Source organism: Myotis yumanensis, unplaced genomic scaffold (assembly GCF_028538775.1).
Source record: "Myotis yumanensis isolate MYYU_CA2020_CCGP unplaced genomic scaffold, mMyoYum1.0.hap1 SCAF_11, whole genome shotgun sequence".
NCBI classification, from domain to species: domain Eukaryota; kingdom Metazoa; phylum Chordata; class Mammalia; order Chiroptera; family Vespertilionidae; genus Myotis; species Myotis yumanensis.
This window is the reverse complement of record NW_027223762.1, coordinates 54,961,545-54,987,185: the sequence shown is the minus strand read 5'-3', so window position 1 is coordinate 54,987,185 and position 25,641 is coordinate 54,961,545. Positions and strand designations below refer to the sequence as shown.

At 44.9% G+C, this 25,641-nt stretch overlaps 1 protein-coding gene across 2 annotated transcripts; it reads right to left on the bottom strand.

Moving 5' to 3' along the window:
• Nucleotides 1-13,635: 13,635 nt before the first annotated feature.
• On the bottom strand, nucleotides 13,636-25,427 carry IL1B (interleukin 1 beta). 2 transcript variants are annotated; one of them, XM_070428512.1, is made up of 8 exons: nucleotides 25,377-25,427; nucleotides 24,898-24,959; nucleotides 24,337-24,388; nucleotides 22,875-23,079; nucleotides 19,610-19,768; nucleotides 18,233-18,363; nucleotides 16,967-17,223; nucleotides 13,636-13,711 (listed from the first exon to the last, which is right to left on the bottom strand). In XM_070428512.1, the coding sequence occupies exons 2-7, from the start codon at nucleotides 24,942-24,944 to the stop codon at nucleotides 17,011-17,013; spliced, it is 807 nt and encodes a 268-aa protein (XP_070284613.1). In that variant the 5' UTR covers nucleotides 24,945-24,959; nucleotides 25,377-25,427; the 3' UTR covers nucleotides 13,636-13,711; nucleotides 16,967-17,010. The 2 variants fall into 2 exon arrangements, with proteins under 2 accessions (XP_070284613.1, XP_070284612.1); XM_070428511.1 differs by lacking the exon at nucleotides 13,636-13,711 and having other exon boundaries at nucleotides 16,555-17,223.
• Nucleotides 25,428-25,641: the final 214 nt, after the last annotated feature.

Genomic DNA, 25,641 nt, shown 5'->3' with positions numbered 1-25,641 from the left:
ACCTCACCGGGGTTGTCCCTACCACACCGGGGCTGTTTCAACCTGACTGGGGTTGTCCCTACCACACCGGGGCCGTTTCGACCTGACTGGGATCGTCCCTACCTCACGGGGGCTGTTTCAACCTCACCGGGGTCGTCCCTACCACACCGGGGCGTTTCGACCTGACCGGGGTCGTCCCTACCACACCGGGACCGTTTCAACCTCACCGGGGCCATCCCGACCTCACCGGGGCCATCCCAGCCTTACCGGGGAAACAGGAAGTTTGGCCCTCTGTCCCCTGCCGGCAGCTCCCCACTAGACAAAATCTCCAGGCGTTCCTGGTGATTGAACATCCAGCACTCCTGCCCTCCACCAAGTGCACAGACTGCCTGTCTGCTGTCCCCCAGCGCCCCACAAGAGACTGGGACCAGTGGGCATGTTTGTGCGCTTGCTGGTACAGCAGTTCCACAGTGCCGGCCGAGTCAGGCCCAGCCCTGGCCGGCCCCGGACCCGACTCTGCCCCCCGATTGCGTCCCTCCCAGATGCAAGGAGCTGAAATCTGCAGCCTGCTGGGATGGGCTCTGTACTTGGTGCCTCTGCACATCCTACTCAGTCTCAATGCGCTTCTTTCTATGCGAGGAGTTGAAATCTGCAGTTTGTTGGGTTGGGCTCTGTACTTGGTGTCACATCCTACTCAGTCTCAATGTTCTTTCTCTCCTTCTAGTTGTAGAGCTTCCACTGGGCCAACTTTCCCATGGTTCTGTATGATAGGTGTTTGTCTGATATTTGGTAGTTTTGATGTTGTTGTGTGAGGTAGCACGCACAGGTCTCTTCCTTATGCCGCCATCCTGGTTCTCCTGGGTCTGCTTCTTGAGTGTGTCTCTCATGGCTGCGAGCAGTTGAAGTCTGCAATTTGTTGGGATAGGCTGCAAAAGCGCAGGTGGGTCTTTTTGTGCACCTGGCACAGCTTGGATGGGGATGTAAATTGATTAGGGCTGAGACTCAGGGAGTCGCCATGGCGGAGCAAATAGCACTGGCTGAGTCTCCGCGGCCCCTTGAATCTCTGCCAGGGCTTTGTGTCCCCCAGTGCCGGCGAGCAGCTGTGCAACAGAGTCTCCCTCGCTTTCTGATGGCTGCAAGGCCGTGCTGCCTCTCCCTGTAGGGTCTGGTGCCTCATGATCCCGCCTGAACCAGCTCAGTGGATTTGAAAGTTTGCAGAAGCAAAGGCGTTTCTTCTTGTGAGTCTGGCACGGCCCAGGTGGGAATGTAAATTGCGTAGGGCGGGGTCACAGGGAGTCGCCGGGGCGGAGACTCAGTGGCCCCTTGCCTATCCAGGACTCCAGGACTTTGCGTCCCCCAGTGCCGGCGAGCAGCCGAGCGCCAGAGCCTCCCTCGCTTTCTGACCGCTGGAAGGCCGTGTCGTCTCTCGCCTTGGGGCCTGGGGCCTCAGAGACCCGCCCGAACCAGCTCAGTGGATTTGAGAGTTTGAAAAAGCACAGTCATTCCCTCTTGTGCCTCTGGCACAGCCCTGAGGGTAGGGCGGGGTCACAGGGAGTCGCCAGCGTGGAGGAAACAGCGATGGCGGGCGTCTCTGCGCCCCTCGCCTCCCCGGGACACCAGGACTTCTTGTCCCGTGGTGCCGGCGAGCAGCCGCGTGTCAGAGCTTCCCTCGCTCTCCGACCACTGCAAGGCCGTGGCCGCCTCTCCCTGTGGGATCTGGGGCCTCAGAGACCCGCCCCGAGCAAGCCCAGAGGATTCGAGGGTTCGTAAAAAACCGAGAATCCATTTGCAGCCCGCGTGGCGTGTGACTGCGTACCTCTGGTTTTGGTGCCTCCGTAGCTCCCACTCAGTCTCACTGCGCTTCTTTCTTTTCCTCCAGTTGTAGATCTCCCACTGGGCCAACTTCCCCATGGTTCTGAGTGGCGGTTGTTTACTTCATAGTTGATAGTTTCAATGATGCTGTGAGAGAGCAGCACACACAGGTCCGCTCCCTACGCCGCCATCTTGGTTCCTATTCTTCATTTCTTGACTGGTTCTTTTTAATGTTTTCTATCTCCTTTTTTTATGCTACCTATCTCATTGTTGAAGTTCTCACTAAATTCATCTATGCTTCTCCTGGGTTAATTAAGCATCCTTATAACCAGTGTTTTGAACTCTTTATCGGATAAACTGCTTGTCTCTGTTTCATTTAATTATTTTTCTGGGGGTTTGTCCTGGTCTTTCATTTGGGACATATTTCTCTATCTCTTCATTTTGGCGGTCTCTTTGTGTTTGCTTCTATAAATTAGGTAAAACAGTAATCTCTTCTGGTCTTGAAGCAGTGATGTTGTATAGAAGCACCTTTTTGTAGACTTTGTGTGTTGGGTGTGTTTGGCAGGCCAGCTGGAGCTGCAGCAAGCATGGGCCACAGGGATTCCAGTGGGCAAGCCTTACCCAGGACCTGTAGCTGTAGCTGAAGTGGGAATGGGCCAAGAGAAGTCCTAGGGGAAAGCTATACTGGGACCACCTTGGCAGACTGGTTGGAGTTGTAGCTGGAGTAGTTTCAGGACATGGGTAGTCCCGGGGTAAGCCACACCAGGACTGAAGCTAAAGCTGGAATGGGTGTGAGCTGTATGGATACCTTGTCTGGGGCTGAAGTTGAAGTGAGTGTGGTCTGCAGGACATCTTGGGGACAAGTCACCCCTAGGTGGGAGCTGTAGCTAAGAGCAAGCTGAAAGGAGTTCCGAGGGCAAGTCACACAACTGGAAGCTGGAGTTAAAGCAGGCTGCAGGGAGACCCATTTCTATGTGGCCTCTTTCTCATTGGTTGTGCAGAAACTGTTAAGTCAGCCCTCAGTTATTTTTCAGTGGGAAAAGCCCTGTGTGTTGGTGTAAATTCAGTGTGTTCCTGTGAGGAGGTGAGTTCAGGGTCTTCTTATGCTGCCATCTTGGACCAAAAGCCTACTTTCACCCTTTAAATTAATGCTCAGCTATTGCTTACTATATTAAACCCCACTAAGTATTTAACTCTTTTATATCATAGTTAATTGAATTCCTTTAAGTATTTTAAATTATAAATTTAATGTAACTGCAAATTTAATATATCTGATTCTTTTAAACACTTCAAATGTAAGCCAGGGAAAACTTAAAAAAATCTAATGAACAAAATTTTTCTAAGCACTTGGGTAATGCCTATAACTCCAAAAATAAGCAAATAAACAAACAAAAATGTAGTAAATTAGGCTTTTAAGATTCAAACACTTTTTACAAATGTACCCAAATTGTTTTCTACCCTTCTGATTAGAATCCAATCTAATATCAATTACACATTTCAAATTGAAATTAAAAAGTTAATATTTCAGATATTTAAGGTTTTAGTTTAATTTTTTTCAGACACATTAAATAACAAAGACAGTATGTCAGGAAAATCTTAAAACTTATTACTAAACTTACTACAAAAGTGTTAAAGCTATGGGTTTTATCTCATCACTCAATGTTTTTCTTTTTCCCTTTAAATACTTTGCTGGTGTTGTGAACCCACTCAACACTGGGCTCAGATCAGATTAACCATCTCAGACAGTTTCTAGGTAAAAGATTCCGACCCTTAGGTTTCTGGGTCAAAGATTCAGGAATGTGATTTAGGCTATTGGCTTGAGAATCTGAGGCAGGGTCATTGGTCTCTTCTCAGATAACATGACACAAACCATAGAGTAACACAGTCAATTCTCAGAGTTGGGGTCAGGCTGCTAAATCAGTGGAAGGCTTTCTAGCTGTGAGTTAGTTTTACAACTCAGCCCCATGGACCTCTTTCAAATGACACCTTTACCCGCTTTTTAAAATCTTAACTACTTTCAATTTAATCTCAACTGATATAGATAGGTACATTAAATCATGTCTCTTATCTTTCATTGCTTTATTAAACTCAACTAATTTCTTTAGTACCTGGTTTTTTTTCAATGTTTGCTGCTGGTTACAATTCTATACTCATATTGATTAATGGGTGATTGAGAATCGCAGCATTCTTATGCATTTACGGTTTATAATGGCCACTGCTCTCAGCTGCCATATAATAATGAGAAATGGGAGATGCCTCCGAGAGTCTTCTAGAAGGGGTTGAAGATGCACTACAGCAAGTTTGGAGTTTGGCAGAGGATTACTCCAAAGGAATGTGCCAGGGCCAGGGCAGCTCAGCCTGTCTGGTCTGAGAGTGAGAATGACCTTGCTTAGGGAGTCAAGAGAGGAGAACCAGGCTGCAGGAACAACCACCTAAGACTGAGTGTGCACTCTAGGAACTATTTCATCCTGAAGGCAGGAGCAGTCAAGGAAGAGCTGCCATATATTTCTACCCCAGGAATTACTAACCTACCAGCATCTGTACCCAATTACATCTCTTCTCTCACCACCTCCTCCACAGACTACTCAGGGCTTGGCTCCTGTAATCCTCCCTTTTCTGTCTGGCATGTTTTCTCTCTCCCATCTACCGAATGACTCATATGAACCTACCAATGTGCTATAGCAATTCCACCTTAAACATAAAAATCCTTATTTGATCCTATAGCCCCGTCCAGCTACCATGGGATTTTTCTGTCTCCTTGCTTCCTTTTTGTACTCACTTTTATGTCACAGCAAAACTACTTAAAAGAGTCTTGTCTATACTCAATGGTTCTACTTCCTCTCCTTTCATTCTCTCCTGAAGGCATTCCAGGAAGGCTTTTGTCCTCAACCTCTGTCCTCCCTTTTGTTATGGCCACCCACCACCTCCTTCTCACAGAATCCAGTGGCCTTGTACTTGGCCCCTTGGGCCTGATGGACCTCTTATCCTTCACCCATTCTCTACAGCTGTCCTCTCCCTCTCGGGTTTTTCTCTTATCTGCTGTTCACTTCTCTTCAATCTCATTCGAAGGTTACATTTCTTCCTTTCAGCTTTGTGTTGCTGTATCCAGGGCTCAGTCTTGGGTCATTCTTTTTTCGAGCTACACACTCTTGTCAGGTGCTCTCAGGTGGCCCATGGCATGTGACCTTCTACATTCAAGTTACTCCTGAGTCTGATCTCAAGGGAGATTCAAATTTTATATTCTCATGTACATAACTCGACCAAAAAACAACGTTTTGTCTATCCCCTCCCCCAGCACAATGCCTGCTCCTTCCCAAGGCTTCCCCATTTCTGTTAAATACCCACTTACCTGTGAGTCCCATGAGTACTCTCTTTCTTTCATCACCCACGTTTACTTCAGCAGCTGGTTCTGTTGTCTCTGTGCCCAGAATACATCCCTTACCACATTCTCTCCTATTACCCTCATCCAAGATACTATTATCTCTGGGGAAGTCCATTGCCATAGCCTCTTCACTGATCTTTCAGCTTCCACTCTTTTCTGTTGTTGTTGTTAATTCTCACTGGAGGATACTTTTTCCATTGATTTTAGAGAGAGTGGAAGGCACGGGGGGGGGGGGGGGTAGAGAGGAGAGAGAGAAACATCCATGTGAGAGAACCTCATCAATTGGTTGCCTCTTGCATGTGCCCTAACCCAGGGTGGGGGGCCTGCAACCCAGGTAGGTACCCTTGACTGGAATGAAACCTGTGACCCTTCAGTTCATGGGCCAATGCTCTAACCACTGGGAAATGCCAGCCAGGGTTCTTGACACCATCTCTCCCTGCCCCCAGGGTCCATTCTTCATACAACAGCACAGTGGTAAAACATATGAGATCATCCTTCCTTGATTAAGAACCTCCAATGGCTTTGTATGACACACTCAGTCCAAATCCTTATACAGAGACCTGGCCCTTGCCTCTCTGTCCTCCTCTGCAGCCCATTCTCCTTTGCTCACTCTGCTACAGCCACTTGGTCTTCTTGCCTTGCCTCATTCATCCAAGCCTACTTCCAATCTAGGGCCTTTATGTCAACAGCCTCTTGGCATGCTGTTCCCCAGATCTTTGCAAGATTGGCACCTTCTGTCAAGCCACATTCTCACAGGGCCTTCCTTCTCTGACCACCTCACTGAAAACAGTACCTTTCATTGCACCCACCCACTCTAGCCTATTGCCCTATTAGTTACTTTCCTACCACTGATGAGGAACTGAACCACAGGTGCTGGAGCTGATCACCTGACCCCACCCCCACCAACATTATTACAGAGGCATTATTACCAAGGTCAGAGGTCAGAATGAGCCCAGGCCTCCTACTTCTACCCCTATTCCGTGCAACAGGGCTCAGTTTGGTGTTGTCACTGCAGTCACCTGACACCCTGACAGCAGCTGAGCTACTCCTGGCGTTCATCCAGGCAGGGAACACAGCAGCCACATGAGTATGGGAAGGAGGCTAAAGTGACCCTGCCCTTCTCTTACTCTCCAGAATAGATGGGAACAGCAGACTTCCCACACATCCCCAGTCCTAGGAAGTTTATTGCCCTGGGGTGTCAGAGGCCCTGGGGCACCAGACAAAGGGACTCTGGCAGCTCTGTTGGTTTCCATTTCTTCCAACAAAACTGAAAGAGCCCTGGCCTAGCCAATTTGACTCAGCGGATAGAGCCTTGGCCCACAGACCGAAAGGTCCCAGGTTTGATTCTGGTCAAGGGCACGTACCTTGGTTGTAGGCCTTGGTTGTAGGCCACGGTTGGGCATTTGTGGGAGGCAACCAATCAATGTGTCTCTTTCACATCAATATTTCTCTCTCTGTCTCTCCCCCTCCCTTCCACTCTCTCTAAAAATCAATGAAAAATATCCTCTGGTGAGGATAACAACAACAACCTGAAAGGAGACCTAGATAAGTTGTTGGTTAATAAATCATTAAATAATGATTTAAATTGATGATTAAATGGATGATGGATGACTATGTGATTTAGACAATTAACTCATAAAGATTTCAAAGGGTTGAGTGACACTGCTGCAATGAAATTCCTCTCATTCCCATTACTCATGGTTTATACGAACAAGTTCTCCTAGCACTTACATTTGAAAAACCAAAAGAAGAATAGAATCAACGTTGAGCCCTCATTCTAATTACAAGTAATATATAAATATACAAACTACTTTTTAAAATCTCTGTCTCATCAAGGTATATTGCTAATGAAAATTAACATTTGTAATAGAGCATATTTATGTCTTTGTTACTTTGATCAATTGTGTACTAACAACAATTGTAATGATGACACAATGTGGAAGAATTAAAAAAATCTAACATCCTATTGTTACATAAAATATAATAAATTAAATTTTGATTGAATACATTTTTATTGTCGCAAATAAGTATCCTAGGATGATCAGTAAAATGTTTTTAAGTACAATACATACTATATTAGTATAATATTTCACGGGGGAAATGAGGGGAAACATCAGTTCAAGGAGAAAAAGGAATGCTGTAAATTTTCTGACCATTAAAGAATTTCCTCATGTATTTTTAGGTGGTTGACAGTAGGAAACAATCACTATGCTGCTAGAATTCTACTGGATGCATTTATGAAAGGGATGTAAGTTTATACTTAAATGTCAAATGTACAATATTCTAGGGATGATAACATTTGCAATGAACTGTTTAAAGTTATGATGGCAAATGTTAGGTTCTACCCTAAAACATATATGTTGGTGGAGAGGTGAGGTCATAGTTTTAAAAATTGCTTGTAAATGGTGTGTAAGCTACAATATGGGAAAAACATCACCTGGCAAGGATTAGGGCCCTGGAAGGGCCTTCGGGGCAGGAACTGGACTTGCTGCTCCGACAGGGAGGCAGGTGGATGGGCATTAGGAGGACATTGTCTACTTGGGACAAGGGTCTTCCCGGCTGGAGGGCGCCGAGGCTCAGCTCCATGCTTGACATCTCCTCCAGGTGTTCCTGACATGTTTCATTTGAAAGCCAAGCCATATTGTGTGTAATGCTCCTATCTGTACCTGCATTCCATATACTGTATTTTTCAGTGTATAAGACATTATTTTTTTCTAAAATCGTTAGACTGAAAACTGAGGGGCGTTTTATACATGGAAATCAGCCAAGGAGGGAGCCACATGGGTGTGTAGCTGCCCATATCTTGTCAAACAGGCTTCCTCCAATCACGAGCCTTATTGTTACTGATGTCAGCTGATGCTCTAATTGGAGGTGGAAGTGGAGGTGGAGGTGGAGGTGGAGGTGGAGAGTGGGCAGATGTTGGGTGTTTCCTTCCCACATCCCGCGTGGGTCAGGGTTCAGGAACTGGAAGCAGAGCCTCACACAAATGAATATGAAAAGACAAGAGATAATTTGGAAATATTGGGGGACCAGGCGAGTAAGTCCAACTCAAGGGGAAGGACTTCCTCCAGTGCTCAGGCCTCACCAAGCTTTTATTGATCTGGGATGCACCCATAGCATAGCCCTTAGGCAGGTGACCCCTGGCAACAGGCGGACTAGCCCATCAGCAAGGATTTACATAATAATAAATGGGAGAGTAGTTTCAGCTACCACTGTCTGGACAAACAGAGGGACCTTTGCTAGGGCTTCAAAGGCACCCAGCCTTTGGGAGGTTCTCTGTCTATGCTTATCAGATAGTGAAGACAATAAACAGTTTCCCACATCTCCCCCTTATTTTTTCCTTAAGATGGCTTGTATCTGCAGACCAGAAATAAACATATAAGAACAAGTCCCAATTTCAACGTCCAACAGTACTGAGTCCAAGTTTCAATGTCCGACATTTCATGTGTACATGCCAGCAATGAAATACTGGCTCCGGAAGGTGGACAAATGCAGGTCCGGTCCTCTCTGGTTTGGCACCCTGCAGCGATGCACAGCTGCTGACTGCTAGCATGGTAAGGCGTCTTCACCATCTCCATCTCTGAACTGTCTCTCCTGTCTTTGTGCTGGTGCAATTTGGTCAGTTTCTCTCTGGGATCTGTTGCCACAGAAATCCACATGGTCTTGGAGCTGTTCTCTGAAAGTATACAAACGTATTCTCGACCAAAGGTTAAAGGAAATTTTACTTGGGGGATCCTTTTTATATTAGCCCAAATGATTTTCCTTTGGCTTATTTTGATACCACATGTTTTTCATGGGTGTCTTGCTGTTAGCATTACAAATGAAAAAAAAATTTTTCTAGATGTAATTAGTTACAGGATATTTTTCCTTACATGGTATTCTTCCACTATACCCCCTTTTTTTATTTAATTATTAGGAGGCTTTTGGAAAATTTTTAATGCAGTCTAGATTACTTTAAATGTTAATTTTTTGCACAAAAATATGACTGCTTTAGGTTCATTGCATGTTAAGCAATTTTACCATGAAATGAAAATTTTGGTTAATATTTTTTAATAATTACTTATTTCAAGTTAGCCAAATTTAATTAATTTGAAAACTTGACAACTATTTTACTGTCAAATTTAATATTCTAACAATAATCTTAATTTACACTGTAAATATTAATTGAAAGGATCACTTTACGTCCTTGAGGAGGCTCAAGCATTCCTGTTTGTTAGGCTAGATTTAAATATAGGGTCTGTTAACTAAGCCTTTGTTTTTCTGGGTACCATTTTCAGCTGGACCAAGTCTCTTCTGTTATTTGGTTCCTGATCTGGGCTGGGCATGGGAAGCAAGAAGCAGCCATGGGGACAGGAGACCTTCCTCAGAAGGGGCGGGTGTTCAAGCCCCTGCACCATTGTGGGGGGGGGGGTGAGGATCTGTGCCCCACCTCTGTTGAACCCCAAGTTCTCTCCTACTGGCCCCCGGCTGTGCTTCTCTTAGGTTGCCCCACCCTGTGGAGTCTTACCTGTCGTTGACTATCAGCCATCTCCGGCCAAGTAGGGTGATGTGAGGTTCAGTTCTGTCTCCTTGTTAGCCTATGTCCCTCTGGCCTCCATGCCCAGCAACTGCCTTTGGATCCCCTCCCCTGCTGGCGGGGCCCCGGCATTGATCATAGGGAACCCAGGTTTCTTCTTCAGAGAGGGCCCAGCTTACGCCATTGGGCAAGAGACAGATCCATGGTACCAGCTTTTCGTGATCTCAGCTTGAACGGAGAGCTCAGATTGGAATCTTTTTGGCAAAAAAGGTCAAGAGAGGTCAATACAGAATGCTTAAGCACCTTCCCAGGAGGGAATAAATCCCTTCTTGTCCTTAAAACATTCAAAGAATTAATTTGTAAGTTTGTTTGGGATAAATGCACAATATACTGTTGTAAATCATCAAAAATTATGAATAAAACTTGTAGAATAATACCATGCAAGAATATTCTTTGCTCTAGGTCATGACAACTTAATTTTAAACTGGCTGTCTCAAGGTTTGGAATGAGGAACCTAGTTAGCAAAAAAAAAAAAAAGGCAATTTACAGAAACAGAGACAGCATGCTATCCAAATTACAGTTTTGGGTAAACACATTATCTAGAGTCCTAGGGTAACCTAGGTTAAATTTAGGCATGTTACCTAAATTACAGTTTTGGGTCTCCAGAACACTGAGTTGACACGCTAACTGGAGCCTTCTGACTTTGGGATAGCTGTGCTGTCCTTCCCAGGTAAAGGGAAAATGTGCCTTCTAAGACTAGTATGAAACTTATAGTTTTTACCTGAATTAATTGTTACCATACTTCACTTCACCAAGCCCCAAGTGGTCTCTGGGCTGTTGGTTGTCTGGTTTGTCTTCTTCCTGCTGGATTACACCTGGAGAACTTCAACTTAAAAAAAGAAAAATCTTTCTCTTTTACATGAAGTAACCTGCAGGGTTACTTCTTGGATGTTGATTGATAGTGCCACAAGGCCATGTATTTCAAGTCAAAGTCATTAAACATTTATGGTGGCTGTACTTATTTTCAGATTTGGTATTTTAACAGCAAATCATTAGATTATCCTATAAATATTAGTGGAAGATATTTCAAAATATTAAAATTTCCCCTTTTTATTAAATTTAAAATAATATTTTTAAACAGCATTCCCTTTTGGCTTATTTGCATATACAGAGGGATCATGGGAAGCCTTCAGTAACTTTTGAGAAGAATTTTACTTTACTAGGATTCAATTGCTTACAAAGATTAGTAAATTTAGTAACGTTTTATTCTGATACACGAGGTGCAAACGCTGCCACACTTCCAGCCTAATTTAAAATGCAGCGGAGTGGTGCTTTTGTTAGTTTAGATAAAGACATTGCTACTAATAAATCAATTTTTTCTTTTATTTGGCAGAAATTCCTTATGCAACCAAGCATATCATATTTTGAAATATTGCACTCGGGAAAAACTGTCAAATACATATTTAATTAGAAAATTTTCAACACTTAAAAACAGTTCTCAACATAATGGGATCTAGTCTTGACCATGGAATCAATTACTCTTAATTTGTTTATGATATATATATAACTGTGGTTCTACTGAGAATTTAAGATATCTTTTAAAAATGTCTCTATCTACAAGCCTTTTAAGAAATACGAGCTCTATTGTCGGTCCTTATAAAGCCAACTGCTCAAAACATTGGTCTATCATACCACTAAAATTATATTAAGACCGTGATTGCTAATTTATTAAGCATTAAAGATATCTTCTTAAAAATAGTATTAAATAAATCCGCGAGGCAAGCACACTTTCTGCCCCATCTGCATTTCCATAGTAAAACTTTGCCTTAAAGCTCCACCCCTGAAATCACAGCCTGCCTCAGTGAGCAGACATTCCTTGTGTGATTGGCTAGGTCAGAGGGAGGGGCCTTTGCTATTTCAAGATGGCGGCCCCCAGGGGAGCGGCAGGCCATGCGGCCAACATGGCGGCTACCAAGTCACACAGCTCAGAGTGGCTGTCTAAACTGTTCTCTGACAGAAAAGATGATTTCCTTATTCTCACAATAAACAAGGGAAGAGCAAACCAAAATCCCTAAAAGATAGATGGCCAACATTATATTGCAGACAAACAGAAATCTCATTAGCTGTTTATACCTTTTATAATTATCTTAAAGAATATCAATTAAATTTAAACTGGTTTTTGTATTAAAAATTCAGTTGAGATCTTAAAATTAATCCTCTTTTTTAATCAGACCAATGAGTAACATATTTTGAATTCCTAATTATTTAAGAGAAAACACATTTTATTTTTTCAAAAACAAGTTATGCATTAGATATTTAATTAATTTCTCCCTATTCAATTTGCACCTTAAACTTTCAGAGCTTTAAATCTTAGGTAGCAAATTAAATACTTAGCATTTTTCAAATCAATACTTTTACATTTAAGGATACATTTAAAATAAAATATAAGGCATTTTCAATTAATGGATTAACTTCTATCATCTAGACTTCATACTAGGCATACTCAGATCAACATTTCAGTATTATAAATCTCAATACTTTTAGATGATTTGAACTTCAGGGCAGGAAATTTCAAAAGAGCTACTTTAAATCGCCTTGGGACACCAGCCTGTATTTCTTTGTCAGGTTCATCTGCGCCATTTTTAAGGCCAAAACAGTCTCGGGTTTTTATTCTGTACACAGCAAAAGGTCAAGTTCAGCTCAAAACTATGTGCACTCGTTTTTAAACTGGTCTTTTCCCTTTACACGTGCACAGAAATCCCGGATGCATTTCTAAATTTTGTAAAACTTTTCAATTACAAGAAGGACTTTAAATTAGAATGCTTGGGCAGGGGGAGTCCACATTGGATAGCCATGTGCTCCCTTCTTCCCTTCCCCTACATCCTGCTTTGGGGGAAGTTTCAGCAAATGACTCAGATGGCGTATTTTCCCCAAAGTCATGTTTAATAGAAAAAGACATTTTAAATTTTTTCCTATTTCACTTTCGAAAGTCATGGCTAGCACCCAAGGTTATCTTAGCCAAAGTTTGGTTGTCATAAGATGTTCTCCGGTAATTTTTAAATAAAACATTAAGTAATCTCATTGTAGGAGAGCTTATAGCTCTACTCTCTCTTGCCACCTTTGAATCTCTCCACACCAGAGGCGGATTCGGTAGCGGGATTTCATTTCTTATTACAGATTTTAGATTCCAAACACAAATTAAGATTTTAATTTGGACAAGAAACCACATTAAGATGGCCATGGCACTCTTTTTTTCTTTTTTTCTTTTTCAGCCTGATTTAAAAGAGTACCTTTTAATATTCCAATTTCTTTATAAGTTGGCCTTTTTGCACAGGTGATTCTATTCATGGCAAATTAAACATTTCAGGATTAGGACATGGAGGTGGAGGGAGCCATGAAGGCCATTCCTCCCATTTTTTCTTTTCTTTCTGCTCCTCTTAAGGAGCGGAGGGTGCAAGGGGAGGAAATCTATCCTCCCTGACCTCTCCTAAAGGCTCTAGCAAATGAAATACCGTTTTCCACAAGGGGAAACAATTTTTGGCAAGTTCTGATTAACTTTTTGGCAAACTTTTAAGATTTAATGTACCTTTTTCAAGAAAACAAGAGTTATGTTCTTTAATAACATGCAAAAACTGTAAGAGATTACCTTCTAAAATTTTAACTCCTTAAGCATGCAAATCAAAAGTCTATAATAAAGTTTCTTACTTTTTTAAAAAGCAGAATCTACTTTTTTTTTTTTTTAAACCAAATCCTGCCCCTTTAGCCTGGCGAAAGAAAACATTCCCAGCCTACTTATAGCTCGAGACTTCTGAAGTTGATCCTGGGCATTGCATGCGGTGAATTTCCCCCACCTTTTTTCGGTGAATTTTCCACACCTTTTCTCCGTGAATTCTTTCTTCCTCACCTTTTTCGGTGAAACTTCCTTTTTTCGCTCTAGCGAAGCCTTTACTTCCAGTTTTCCCGTCGGGGGCCAGATGTTGGGTGTTTCCTTCCCACATCCCGAGTGGGTCAGGGTTCAGGAACTGGAAGCAGAGCCGCACACAAATGAATATGAAAAGACAAGAGATAATTTGGAAATATTGGGGGACCAGGCGAGTAAGTCCAACTCAAGGGGAAGGACTTCCTCCAGTGCTCAAGCCTCACCAAGATTTAATTGATCTGGGATGCACCCATAGCATAGCCCTTAGGCAGGTGACCCCTGGCAACAGGCGGACTAGCCCATCAGCAAGGATTTACATAATAATAAATGGGAGAGTAGTTTCAGCTACCACTGTCTGGACAAACAGAGGTGGCGCCTAGCTCCGACCTTTGCTAGGGTTTCAAAGGCACCCAGCCTTTGGGGGGTTCTCTGTCTATGCTTATCAGATAGTGAAGGCAATAAACAGTTTCCCACAGGCAGATGCAACAAGGACCAGAGAGTTCTGAGCCAAGAAAGATGTCAAAAAATAAATAAATAAATAAATACCATTAAGTGATTGTCTTACTCTGCAAAATTCAAACTGAATGTAATGTGCTATGCAAAAGAGCATGGAAATAGAGCTGCAGAGAGTCAATTTGGACCTCCTCCCACTGAGTGTATGATCAGACAGTGGAGAAAACAGTGGAGAAAACAGCTCCCTGGCCTTAAGATGCCAAGAAAAAAGAAGGCCTTAAGAGGAAAATCAGCAAATGGGCAAACTTGGAGCAGAGGCTTAAGACTTGGATTGTGGAGCAGCGCCAGAGGGGCTTATGTGTGTCAACCAGCTTATTCAGTGTCAGGCAAGAATGTTTGCAAGCGAAATGAACATTGTTGATTTTACAGGAAAGGCAAAATGGTGCTTCAATTTCATGAGGAGAGAAGGGTTGGCCATGAGAACATGAACAAAGTTAAAGTGATATGTTGCATAATAACATAGTACTGGTATGTGAACATTACCTGTGGTAATTACTAAATAAAAATGTGTTCTGTTTTATGTTTAAAATATTGATTTTTTAAATTTTGGGTTGGAAAAGTTGGGGGCATCTTACATACGGGAAAATACGGTATCCCCCTGCTCCAAGGACTCATGCAAACCCAACATTCACAGGCAAATTACATGGCTCGGGCGGCCCCTCTTGTGGCTGGGCTCCTCTCCAAGCTGAGGGGCAGCGTATCAGGATGCTCAGGTGCTGGCTGGGAGTCCTCAACCCTCACTTCCTGATCCTGGTGGTGGGTGAAGGATTTCATACCTATTTTTGCCTCTGCAGGCTGATGGGATAGGACTGCAGGGGATAGAGGGAGGGACACGGAGGAAGAGAAACAGTGACCCTCTCAAACAGCCTGTGGGACCTGGCTCAGGACCTGGAAGGGAGTGGCCAGATACCAGGCACAGCTCACACGTTAGCCAGTCTCCTTTAGCAAGTGTCAGTAGACACTTGGCACATTTCCCATTTTTTGCTATTACAAGTGATGTGCAATGAGTAATGTTAATCATGTGTCATTTCACAAGAGTGTATGTCCATCTGCAGGATAAGTCCCCAGAAGTGAAATTGCTGGGCCAAAGGGGATATGCATTTGTAATTTTTATAGTTATCATAAAATTTTCCTCTGAGGGAGTTGTACCTGTTTATACTCCCACCTGTAATGCTTAACAGTGGAGATCTTCCCACAGTTTTGCCAACAGGGTGTGTTGTTACACTTTTGGTATTTGTATCTGATAGAGCATTGGCAGTCAAAGTGGTATTACTTTGTCTGTTATAAGTAGTGCTGAGCTCCTTTGACTCTGTCCAAGATCTAATAGTATTTCCTTTGTGTGTGTGTGTGTGTGTGTGTGTGTGTGTGTGTGTGTGTGTTAATCCTCACCCAAGGATATTTTCCCATTGATTTTTAGGGAGAGTGGAAGAGAGAGGGAAAGACAGAGAGACGCATCAATTGGTTGCCTCCTGCACAAGCCCTGACCAGGGCCTGGGCCAGGGAGGAGCCTGAAACCAAGATATGTGCCCCCGACCAGAATTGAACCTGGACCCCTCAGTCCACAGGCCAACGCTCTATCCACTGAGTCAAACCAGCTATGGCTAATAGTAGTTCCTTTTTTGTTGACAGCCTGTTAACATATTTTTGTTGGATTTTTGCCTATTGTTTTGTTCTTGTTTCTTCTAATGTTTAGAAGGAACTCTATATACCAAGAAAATTCTTCCTTTGTCTGAGATATGAGTTACAAAAGTTTCTTTTTGTGTTTTGGCTTTGCTTCTGGTGACTCCTGCAATCCTGGCATCATTCATTCTTACATCCCCATGCCACACTGGTCCATGTCTTTTTCTTTCTTTTTCTATTTCTAGATGGGGGATTGCTGCGTGTCCTTGAGGCCTGACTGGTATGTCGCTCGGTGACCATCGTCCTTCACAGCAGATCTGTCACTCCTCTGATACTATATCACCTCTCCTTGTCACATTGCCTTCCTTTGCTTGTGTATCTCTCCTGTCTAATTAGGAACGCCTCACCTTTCTTGTTTCTGTGATCCCAGACCCTAGTACATAGCATTTGGTTTATAAATGTTTGTTGAGTCAATGAACAGAGAAATTATCAGCAGCTGTTTCCTCAACCCTCAGTCCTATAATGCTACAACTGATCCTGTTTGCAGATGAGACTTTTGCACCGAATATCCTTTTGTTGAAAAACAGGAAAGCAGGGGATGTGTGGGAGGTGGCTCTGCTGGGCAGGGATGTTTCCAGGTACTGGGTGGCACTCTGTGAGGAGCGGGCTGCCAGCTCCCTGGCCAGGCTCCCGTGCCCCCATTTATCTTCCCTCTTCTGTGTCAGATCCAAGAAAAGTCAATCACCACATGGGAACAACTTTATTTTTCAGTGAAATTTATTTCAGAATTATTGAAATAGTATCTTACTTCTTATTCACAAATATTCCTATACAAATAATCTGAGCTTATTCAGCCTGGTGAAAGGACTCGACATAAAGACAGTACACTCATCCAAATCACATGGGCTCCTTAGATATTGCAGACTGGGACGGCTGCTTCCTGGCCCCCTTGGGCGAAATTAAATAGATGAGCCCATAATAAATAAATAAACAGATAGTTTAAGTGGTTGCTCATTGGAAGCTGGGCGCAAAGGACAGAGGGAGTCTGATAACCGAATGTGCAGTGGTTTCTGCCTGGCTGGCTTTGTATGAGCAGAGAGGGGAGAGGGTTGGCTCTGGGAGGAGGGGGCTGCTTCTCCCTAATTAATGTGGGGAAAGCGGCTGGGCTTTCCCCACTTTCCCACAGTGAAGTGCAGCCCCCTGCCATGTTCAAACCCTTCTGTACCTTTCTGCAGCCCTCGGGGTGACTTAGCACAGGTACAGGTCTCTTCAGTGAGTCAGGATTTCCATGGTGAAGTCAGTTATATCCTGGCCACCCTTAGTACTTCCCAGGAAGACAGGCGTCTGGTCCGCTTGCGAGGTGCTGATGTACCAGTTGGGGTACACGGCAGACTCAAATTCTACCTTGTCCCTGATTTCCTTCTTGTGGAAGATAAATCGCCTGTCTATCTTCTTCTTTGACTGACCGCGGGGGTCAAATGTCTGCAGGGAAACAGAAGGAAGAACTTCTGAGAGGGAAGGAACAGAGAGACTCTGGGGAGACTGTTCTCTGGGTCAGCGAGAGAGGAAACCGAAGAGCCAGGACCAGAGCCAGACTCCTGGGGGATCGCTGTGACCCCAACTTTCCATGTGGTGTCTGACGGAGCTCTTATCCTTTCCTAGAACTGAGCATCAGATGGCGGGGAGCATAATATAGGTGGGCATTTTTTTTTAAAAATATATTTTATTGATTTTTTACAGAGAGGAAGGGAGAGAGATAGAGAGTTAGAAACATCGATGAGAGAGAAACATCGATCAGCTGCCTCTTGCACATCTCCCACTGGGGAGGTGCCCGCAACCCAGGTACATGCCCCTGACCGGAATCGAACCTGGGACCCTTCAGTCCGCAGACCTACGCTCTATCCACTGAGCCAAACCGGTTTCGGCCATTTATTAAAAGTGAAAATTAGGTTAAGGCTTCCAGGAGGGCCTCGTTTCCAGGGATTTTTGCTGTGTTGTGTGTGTATGTGCGTGTGTGTGTGTGTGTGTGTGTGTGTGTGTTTAAATTAAATTTTTGAATGGCGTCGGCTAAAACGACTTCAACTTGGAAATGAAGCTTTAGCTAAGAGATCTGGAAGGTGGGAATAATTGTGATGTTGGGAGCAGAGTGGAGATGACAACAGGTGACAACTCTCTTGAATTGATTAATTTCCCAAAGTGTCATGCATCAAATGGAGCAGCCCTAGCAGTGCATCCTCTGTTGGGTGTTGACTGGGCATGATATCATCAGTGAAGTGATTTAATTTTCTGCGGTGGAAGTGAAAGTTGCATGCATTTAGCAATTGCATATTTACAGTTCTGCAAATTGTCAAGTAGATCTGCCCCCAGGTTTTCTGGGCGGCGGTGGTGGCGGGGGGTAGGAGGGAGAGAAGGTGGTTGTCTTGGAAGTCAGTGATGGCTAGGGGTGCTTCAGAGGAGTTGAGAAGGGCCTTTGGCTGCTGTGCTCACTCACCTCCAGCTGCAGGGTGGGCTTCTTGTCCTTCGCCACGCAAGACAGGTACAGGTTCTTTTCCTTGATACCCAAGGCCACGGGTATCTTGTCGATATTCTCATCTCCTGGCACGAAGCTCATGCAGAACACCACTGGAGGAAGAAGAGGGGCCTTGTGCTCAGGGATGCACAGCAGGGCAGAGATGGTCCAATCACAGGACCCCAAGCCCAAGACTCATCTAATTTAGGCTCTTCTGTAAGAACCTTCGTATGGATTCTCACTGGTTATAGCAGGGTCAGTTGGTTGATTCCAGTTTTTCCCAGAGAAGGTCTGGGGACTTCCCAGAGCCTATTACAGTGGCAGGGAAGAGTTAGGGGGTCTAATTTTTAAAAATTGAAGGAAGGAAGGAAGCCATCTTGTCATGTGGTGATGGGCCCATCTCACGAGCAGAACGATTTGATCAATGTGAAAGGCAAGCAAAGAGGTTAAGCTGGCCTCCAGAAAGAAACCAGGCACACATCTATTCCAAGATATAGAGCAACAAGTGGGAAGAACTTGGGCAAGGTGAGGCTTAAATGGGACAAGTGGCTGCAAAGACAGACACTCAGGTTAATCTTCCTTAGTCACAATGGTTTCACTTGGAGGCCCTAAGGTCATGCTTACAACCCAGTTCTAAAGAAACAGGATTGTTCTGGCCTGACTGAGAGCAGGATGCTCCCCCCAGGGGTACCTCTCTCCAAGGTCAGCAGCCCTGGAAGGGAACACACTGCTCCTTTCAGCAGCTTCCGTGGCCACACCCCTGCACATAGGGCTCAGCCATGGTGGCAGGGTGCCAGGCAGATCCCACAGCTAATGGGCTCCCTAGACTTGGAAGATTTTCCAGTTATAGCAGAGAGATAAACATTTCTGCTTGTCAGTGAAGATTCCCTATAAGGGCCCATCTGGTGTTGGGTAGGAAGGCTGTTAGGAGCACAGGGGCAAGACTGGAAATGGGAGTGGACACATTATCTCTTCACCATTCTACTTTCAACCTCAACCACAGGAAACAAGAACCCACAGGCAGTTAGGTCATGTCCATCCAATGTCCCCTTTCTAATGCAAGCACTGATATCGTACTGTTGTTAGATGACTTGGCCCGACCATGATCCTAGCGTGCTTGAGCAGTCTAATTTCTTACAGTTACATCTCTTGCCAGAAAATGAATATGCTAAGGAAATCAATCTGGTGTCATTGCTGGGATCTCCGCCCCCCCCCAAAAAAAACCCCACCTTATATGTTTTTATAACATGTTGTTTTCACTTTTGTTGATAATTTGCCTTAATATTCTACTTTGTTGAAAATGTGGGTGACTAGCAAGCTGCCAGGGTGCCAAAAGAGGAATCAAGATTTCCCACTTACCTTGTTGGTTCACATCCTCTCCATTCAGGTGAAGAGCCTGCAGCTCATGTGGTCCAGACAGCACCAGGGATTTTTGGTTGATGTCCCGGAGCCTGCAGTGCAGCGATTGTAGGGGTGCATCACACTCGTAACTGCCATCCCACATGCAGTCGATGGATTCTGAAATGTGGAGCACATGCATTGTTTAGGTACAAAGCGAGCAGTGATGAGAGGCACTGGGCTTGTTGGAGGACACACACAGCTCAAGAAATTGTAACACAGTGGGGAGGAAGTTAGGACGGGAAAGAACATCGGATGTGGCACTTTAAGACATGGGTTCAAGCTTCAGCACTGTTGCTTGCTATGGAGGAGCAATAGAGTGACTTAAGTAAAATGGTGATCCAATAATACGGGGCCAACAAGGGCATGAGATGCACAGGAGATAATGTAAGAGGAAGCACTCGAGAATGACGGACTGATTTGAAAATGTGAGTAGTTATCAAGGTCTTATTTTGAGAATAGTTTCAACTAAGAGATGATCAATTTGGTGTCTAGGCTTCTCTGTCTTCCTCCCACCGATGGGCCTAATATTGTAAAGGGCAGTGATGAAGGAATGTTCGAAGAGTTTATCTGAACCAAGAATTTGAGGACATGCCTGGAAGCAAGATTTCAACAGACTGAGAAAGTGTTCCAGGCGAATGACAGTTTGGCAGGTCCGTCTGTACACATTAGAATCAGAGGGCCTTTGAAGTTTTCCCTTTTATGGTAATTTAATTTTTTCCTAAGGTATTGGTAAGACGGAGAAATGTCCTCTCAGTGCATCTGTTTCTCTTCTTTTTCTAAATCCCATTTCAGTTTTCTACAATCCTTCTTAAGGTGCCCTGGCTTTCTACCATAGAAGCACACTCCTTCCCCTGTTAAGGAGGCCTTTGGTGAGGTCTGGCCTGATTGCTGAGTTGCTGAAGCTATATATTCACAATTTTAGTAGCTTTATCTCCCACCCCCCCCTCCCCCCGCTTTTTGGATAGTTTCAGATAATTGATCATCCAAATTACTATTTTCATATGTTCTAATAGTTAAATCAAGTTCCTTTGTTAATCCATTAGAGTCTTGGAGAGGATCAGGGAAATCTCTAGTTAGATTCCTTAATTCTGTTCTAGTCCAAGGAATGTATACCATTGCTAGTTTCCCCTGCCTGCACTGGCTTTCCCTAAAGGGAGCTGCCAGTATTTCTGGTTTCCCCAGTTTATTGTAGTCTTGCTTTCTATTCTCAGTTTCCTCTAGGCCACTAGGGAGTGGTGGTGGAGGAGATGTAGGGGCAAGAGAAGAGAGAGGAAGAAAGGAGGGCAAGTTCATGCAAGAAAGCAGCGGATAGAGTGGAGCAGCTTGAGACAAATGCCATATGATTTCACTTATATGTGGAATCTAAAAAACAAAATAAATGAACAAACAGAAACATAGATACAGAGAACAAACTGATGGTTGCCAGATGGGAGGGAGGTTGGGGTGATGGGTGAAAAAAGTGAAGGGATTAAGACATACAAATTGCCAGATATAAAAACAGTCACGTACAGCATAGGGGATTAGTAAATAATATTATAACTATGTATGGTGTCAGATGGGTACTAGACCTAAGAGGGATCACCACATAAGGTATTTAAATGTCTAATCACTATGCTGTACACCTGAAACTAACATAACTTTTTATGCCAGTTATAATTGAAAAATAAATTTTAGCCCTAGCTGGTTTGGTTCAGTGGATAGAACGTTGGCCTGTGGACCGAAGGGTCCCACGTTAAATTCTGATCAAGAGCAAATGTCCAGGTTATGAACTCGATCCCTAGTTTGGGGTGGGGGTGGGGGGTGCCGGAGGCAGCTGATCAATGATTCTTTCTCATCATTGATGTTTCTATCTCTCTCTCCCTCTCCCTTCCTCTCTGAAATCAATAAAAATATATTTTAAAAAAGAAAAAAATAATAACCAAAGCAGTCTTTCATTTTCCTCCAGTCCCTGGGTTACCGCACCTTTATCTTATAGTGCTACCTCAAGGGTTTTCTAATAACAGCTCAAATAAAGTCAGACCTACAACCTCAAGCAAAAGGAGGCTCAAGATTCTAAGAGGAAACTCACCCAAGATCACCTGATGCGAAGCAGGAACCGGTGGGGCTCAGTGGGCCCCTGCTGGTACCTAGCTCCGGGTCCGGGGTTGCAGGGTGGTCCTGGGTGGGCTTATTTAGAATCCTGCTGGCTATGCCAAACACATGTTGACAAGAGAACATCCAGTTCTGTAGAAAGCTTTATAAGAGTTTATCAGAGCCCAGATGTTGAGGACATGCCTGAAGCACAATGTCAACAAATTGAAAAAATGCTCTGGAGAATAGCAGTTTTCGGTTGTTGTTAATCCCCAGCAGAAGATATTTTTCTCATTGATTTTAAGAAAGCGTGGAAGGGAGGGGGGAGAGGAAGAGAGGAGAGAGATCAATGTGAGAGAGACACATGGATCGGTTGCATCCTGCACATCCCCCCCAACTGAGGTCGGGGATCGAACCTGCAACCCAGGTACATGCCCTTGCCTGGGAATTGAACCCACAACCCTCTGGTCTGCATGCTGATACTCTAACTACTGACCACAATGGCCAGGGCAGGAGTAGTTTTGCAGATTATTTTATGCTTTAGAATCAAAGGAGATAACGTAGGGAAGATTACATTGGTGGTAGATGTAGGGGGCAGGAGAAAGCAGAACAGGGATATCTTTGGGATTAGATAAAAACAAAATGGAGAGACACACACTTCCTTTACCTTGGTGGCTAAGGGACAGTTGATTACTATTTGTAGCACATAGAGACATAGAGATGGTAGGTGGGAACAAGAGGACAATAAGGGGGTCTGTGGTCTCCTGCCTTGGTGTCTATAGTTGTGCCCCTCGGGCATAAGGAAAGAAAATCACTCTGACATTTCAAAAGTGTGCTCTCCTGAGAAGCATAGGAACAATGGACAGGGTTCCTTAAGGCAAAGAGTGACATTTGCTAAGGAAGCTACAAGCTTGCGACTTCATGGCCCACATGACCGCCCAGTTAGCAATTTGTAACCAGACCATCCTGGGCGGCTCCTCTGGGTCACCAAGCTTTCCAGGCCTGCACATGGCCTCCTAAGCTTCTCGGGTCTGCTATGTCGCCCTTTTCATTCACCAGGGTTTCAGCTCCGGGGACTTTAATTGATCGTTGAGTTATGGACACAGAGAAGGAAGTGAGCCGAGATCTGTCTGCCCTGAGAGCTCAGAAGTACCTTCTTTAAAGATGAAGAAGAAGAGGCTCCGCAGGTCGTCATCCTGGAAGTCCTGTGGGCAGACCATGTGCACTTTCCTCAGCTTCTCCACGGCAATGACGATCGACACGGCCCGCCTGAAGCTGGAGTTGTAGAGCTGCTGGGAGACTTTCAGCTGGATGCCCCCATCTCCCAGAGGGCTGAGGTCCAGGTCTTGGAAGGAGCACTGTGGGAAGACCAGGGAAGGGAGCGTGCTGAGGTGGCAGGGCCAGAAAACCGTGTTGTCATCAGAGGGGTGGGAGGACCCTGAGATATAACCGAGCTTCTATGGAAAGACTTGCATCTCTCTAAAGTCCAGAGCGGTTAGGTGGCCTACCCAAGGGCATGTGGCAGGTTAGAGGCCAGAATGTGGGCTTTTTGATGCCAATTGTGGCATTCTTTTTGAATAAATCCCGTTCGTACCTTGTGTATCTTTTGTACAGCTGCTCCACTAACCATAAGTTTCTACCTTTTTACACATTATACCTTTTAGAACCCCTAATACTCTAACACTATGCATTTAAATTTTTATGTCAGTGGTGATTATAATATTTTCTATACATCTATGCTCATTCAGCAAATTTTTAATTATTTTCCAGAATGCTGTTTCATAAGCATTCTGCAAATACATTAAAAGTGGTTGCTATTTGTAAAGTGTGTTACCACTTTGCTGTTATTGGAGAAACTGTGTAACTGTAATAAGGTTCACCGAGGTTGTCCTAAGGTTTAAAAGCTTGAGAGACAGTGGAGAGACCTTTAATGGCACAGAGGAATGCTGACTGCGACCTGTGACTGACAGTCAGGTGGCTGGGAGAGGCAAGAGGCCAGAGGGAGAGGCCACGCCCCACTCTGGGCGGGACTAAACCAGTTATGCTGGTTTCCAAACATTTCAGGCCAGACCCAAAACAGTGAAATGACTTGTCTAAGATCAAACAGCAAGTGAGTGATTTTCTTTCAACTCCCTATCCATCATTTTGGTTACATCATCTACATCTTGTCATTAACTCTATGCCAGGGAGCAAAAAACTCTTCCACCACAAAGCGGGGCAGACATGTTAACTCTCAAGGTTATCTCCTCTGGGTCTCAGAACTTGGCTCCAAGGAGTATGCAGGCTGAGGCCCTCTCCTAAAAGGAGAATCAAATTTGTGTTGAAGCCCCTTGCAGCCTTGGCTGTCTTTCTGACATCACACAACAAACCTATCACCACTGACGTGCCCCTGGCCCTCTGTAAGCATGGTGCCATCACCAAGCCTTAGTGAGTGACGGTGCGGTGTGGGAGCCGCACAGTGGCCAGGTCAGCATGGCCTGCACCGGTCTCACTGGAAGACGTGACAGTCATTCTATCACAAAATACCACAGGGTCAAGGTGTCCCAGACCCTTTCCCTTGAGCCTTTCCCAGCTCAAAGCCCCTCCATGGGTTGGATCTAAGCTCCTGGTCTTACCTTAGTCTGTTGTGGGCCATCAGCCTCAAAGAACAGGCCATTCTCATCGTCACTGTAATAAAATCAGAGACACTGCTCAATTATGTCTCCCAGACAAGCTTATTCTTCCTTCCTGCAAACAGTCATTCCTGTTCATAGGGAACTACAAGCAGCATGTCTCGTATGGCTGCTGGAAGCTGGCAAGTCCCGTGAGGATATGCATGGGATACCCAGGTGACAGGACAGGTGTGGGTGCTCCCTGAGGGGTCCTGGGGCCTAATGTCCAGGCCCTAAAATCTGAGCCTTGCCTCCCACTGAAGCCGAACTTCATCCTGTGCCCCCCGCCTGGCATCTTCTCTGCCCTCCTGCCTTCTGCAGGAAGCCCGGCAACAGCACCGGGGTGCCCGTGAGTCCCAAGGCCGGGCTTGTTGGGGGAAATCAGCATTTAAACCAGGCTAACTGAAACCCTGCTTGCCACTGAAGGGCGCAGAGTGGGGACAAAGCTGGTCTCCACACACAGACAACACTGCACTCTTGAACGAGGAGCCCTGCTCCCCCACCGGTCTCAGTCTCCCCACTGACCTGTAGAAAGCCATCACTTCATTGGCGAGTTCAGGCACTGCTGCCATGGCTGCTTCAGAAACCTGTGTGAAGAGGGGAAACATGAGAGGCACGTGCCATGACCCGCCTGCAGGTGAGTTTCCCTCAGCATCTAGTACATGAACAGCAGGCAAGGAAACAATCTTCGAATGAATGAACAGATGTATGAAAGACCCTCCCTTTGGGCCCAGAGGGAAGCCTTTGCTAAACCAAACCCGAATCAGGTGCGCATCTGTTGGGAGCAGGGGCTTTGACCCTGACCTCTCAGGGGTCAGCTGCTATAAGCAGTGTTCATTCCAGAACACTTTACAAATCATAGCATAACCGCACACCTAGCATTTGTGCAAATAAACCCAGCCCTCAGGCAGCAAGGAAGAGAAGGAGGGAAGGAGACAGGCAGAAGCGGAGAGACAGAGAGACCCCTTAGGACCTGATCATAAAAGAGTTGGTTGAAGTCATACCTGAGCAATGAAGACTGGCGGAGAGAACAGAGTTCTGGACTAGCCCGTGTCGCCTCGGAGAGGAAGGCCGCCTGCCAATTTCTCTCTCAGTTTTATGGCCTTCAAAAGCAGAAGTGAAGAGAAATTTCCGAGCTGAGAAATTTCCCCTTTGGTTAACTGGTGTCACAACCAAGTTTAAAAAAGAGGATTATGGTAACTTCTGGGAGAAGGCAAACTGAAAGAATTCTCGAGTCCATGGAAGGGTAAGTGGCCATGACCTGAGACA

Coding starts and splice junctions, on each gene's coding strand:
- IL1B (XM_070428512.1), bottom strand. CDS start 24,944: ATGGCAGCAGTGCCTGAACTCGCCAATGAAGTGATGGCTTTCTACAG. Junction 19,769..22,874: donor CTTCTTCATCTTTAAAGAAG/GTACTTCTGAGC, acceptor TCCACATTTCAG/AATCCATCGACTGCATGTGG. Junction 17,224..18,232: donor AGCCCACCCTGCAGCTGGAG/GTGAGTGAGCAC, acceptor GTTTCCCTGCAG/ACATTTGACCCCCGCGGTCA.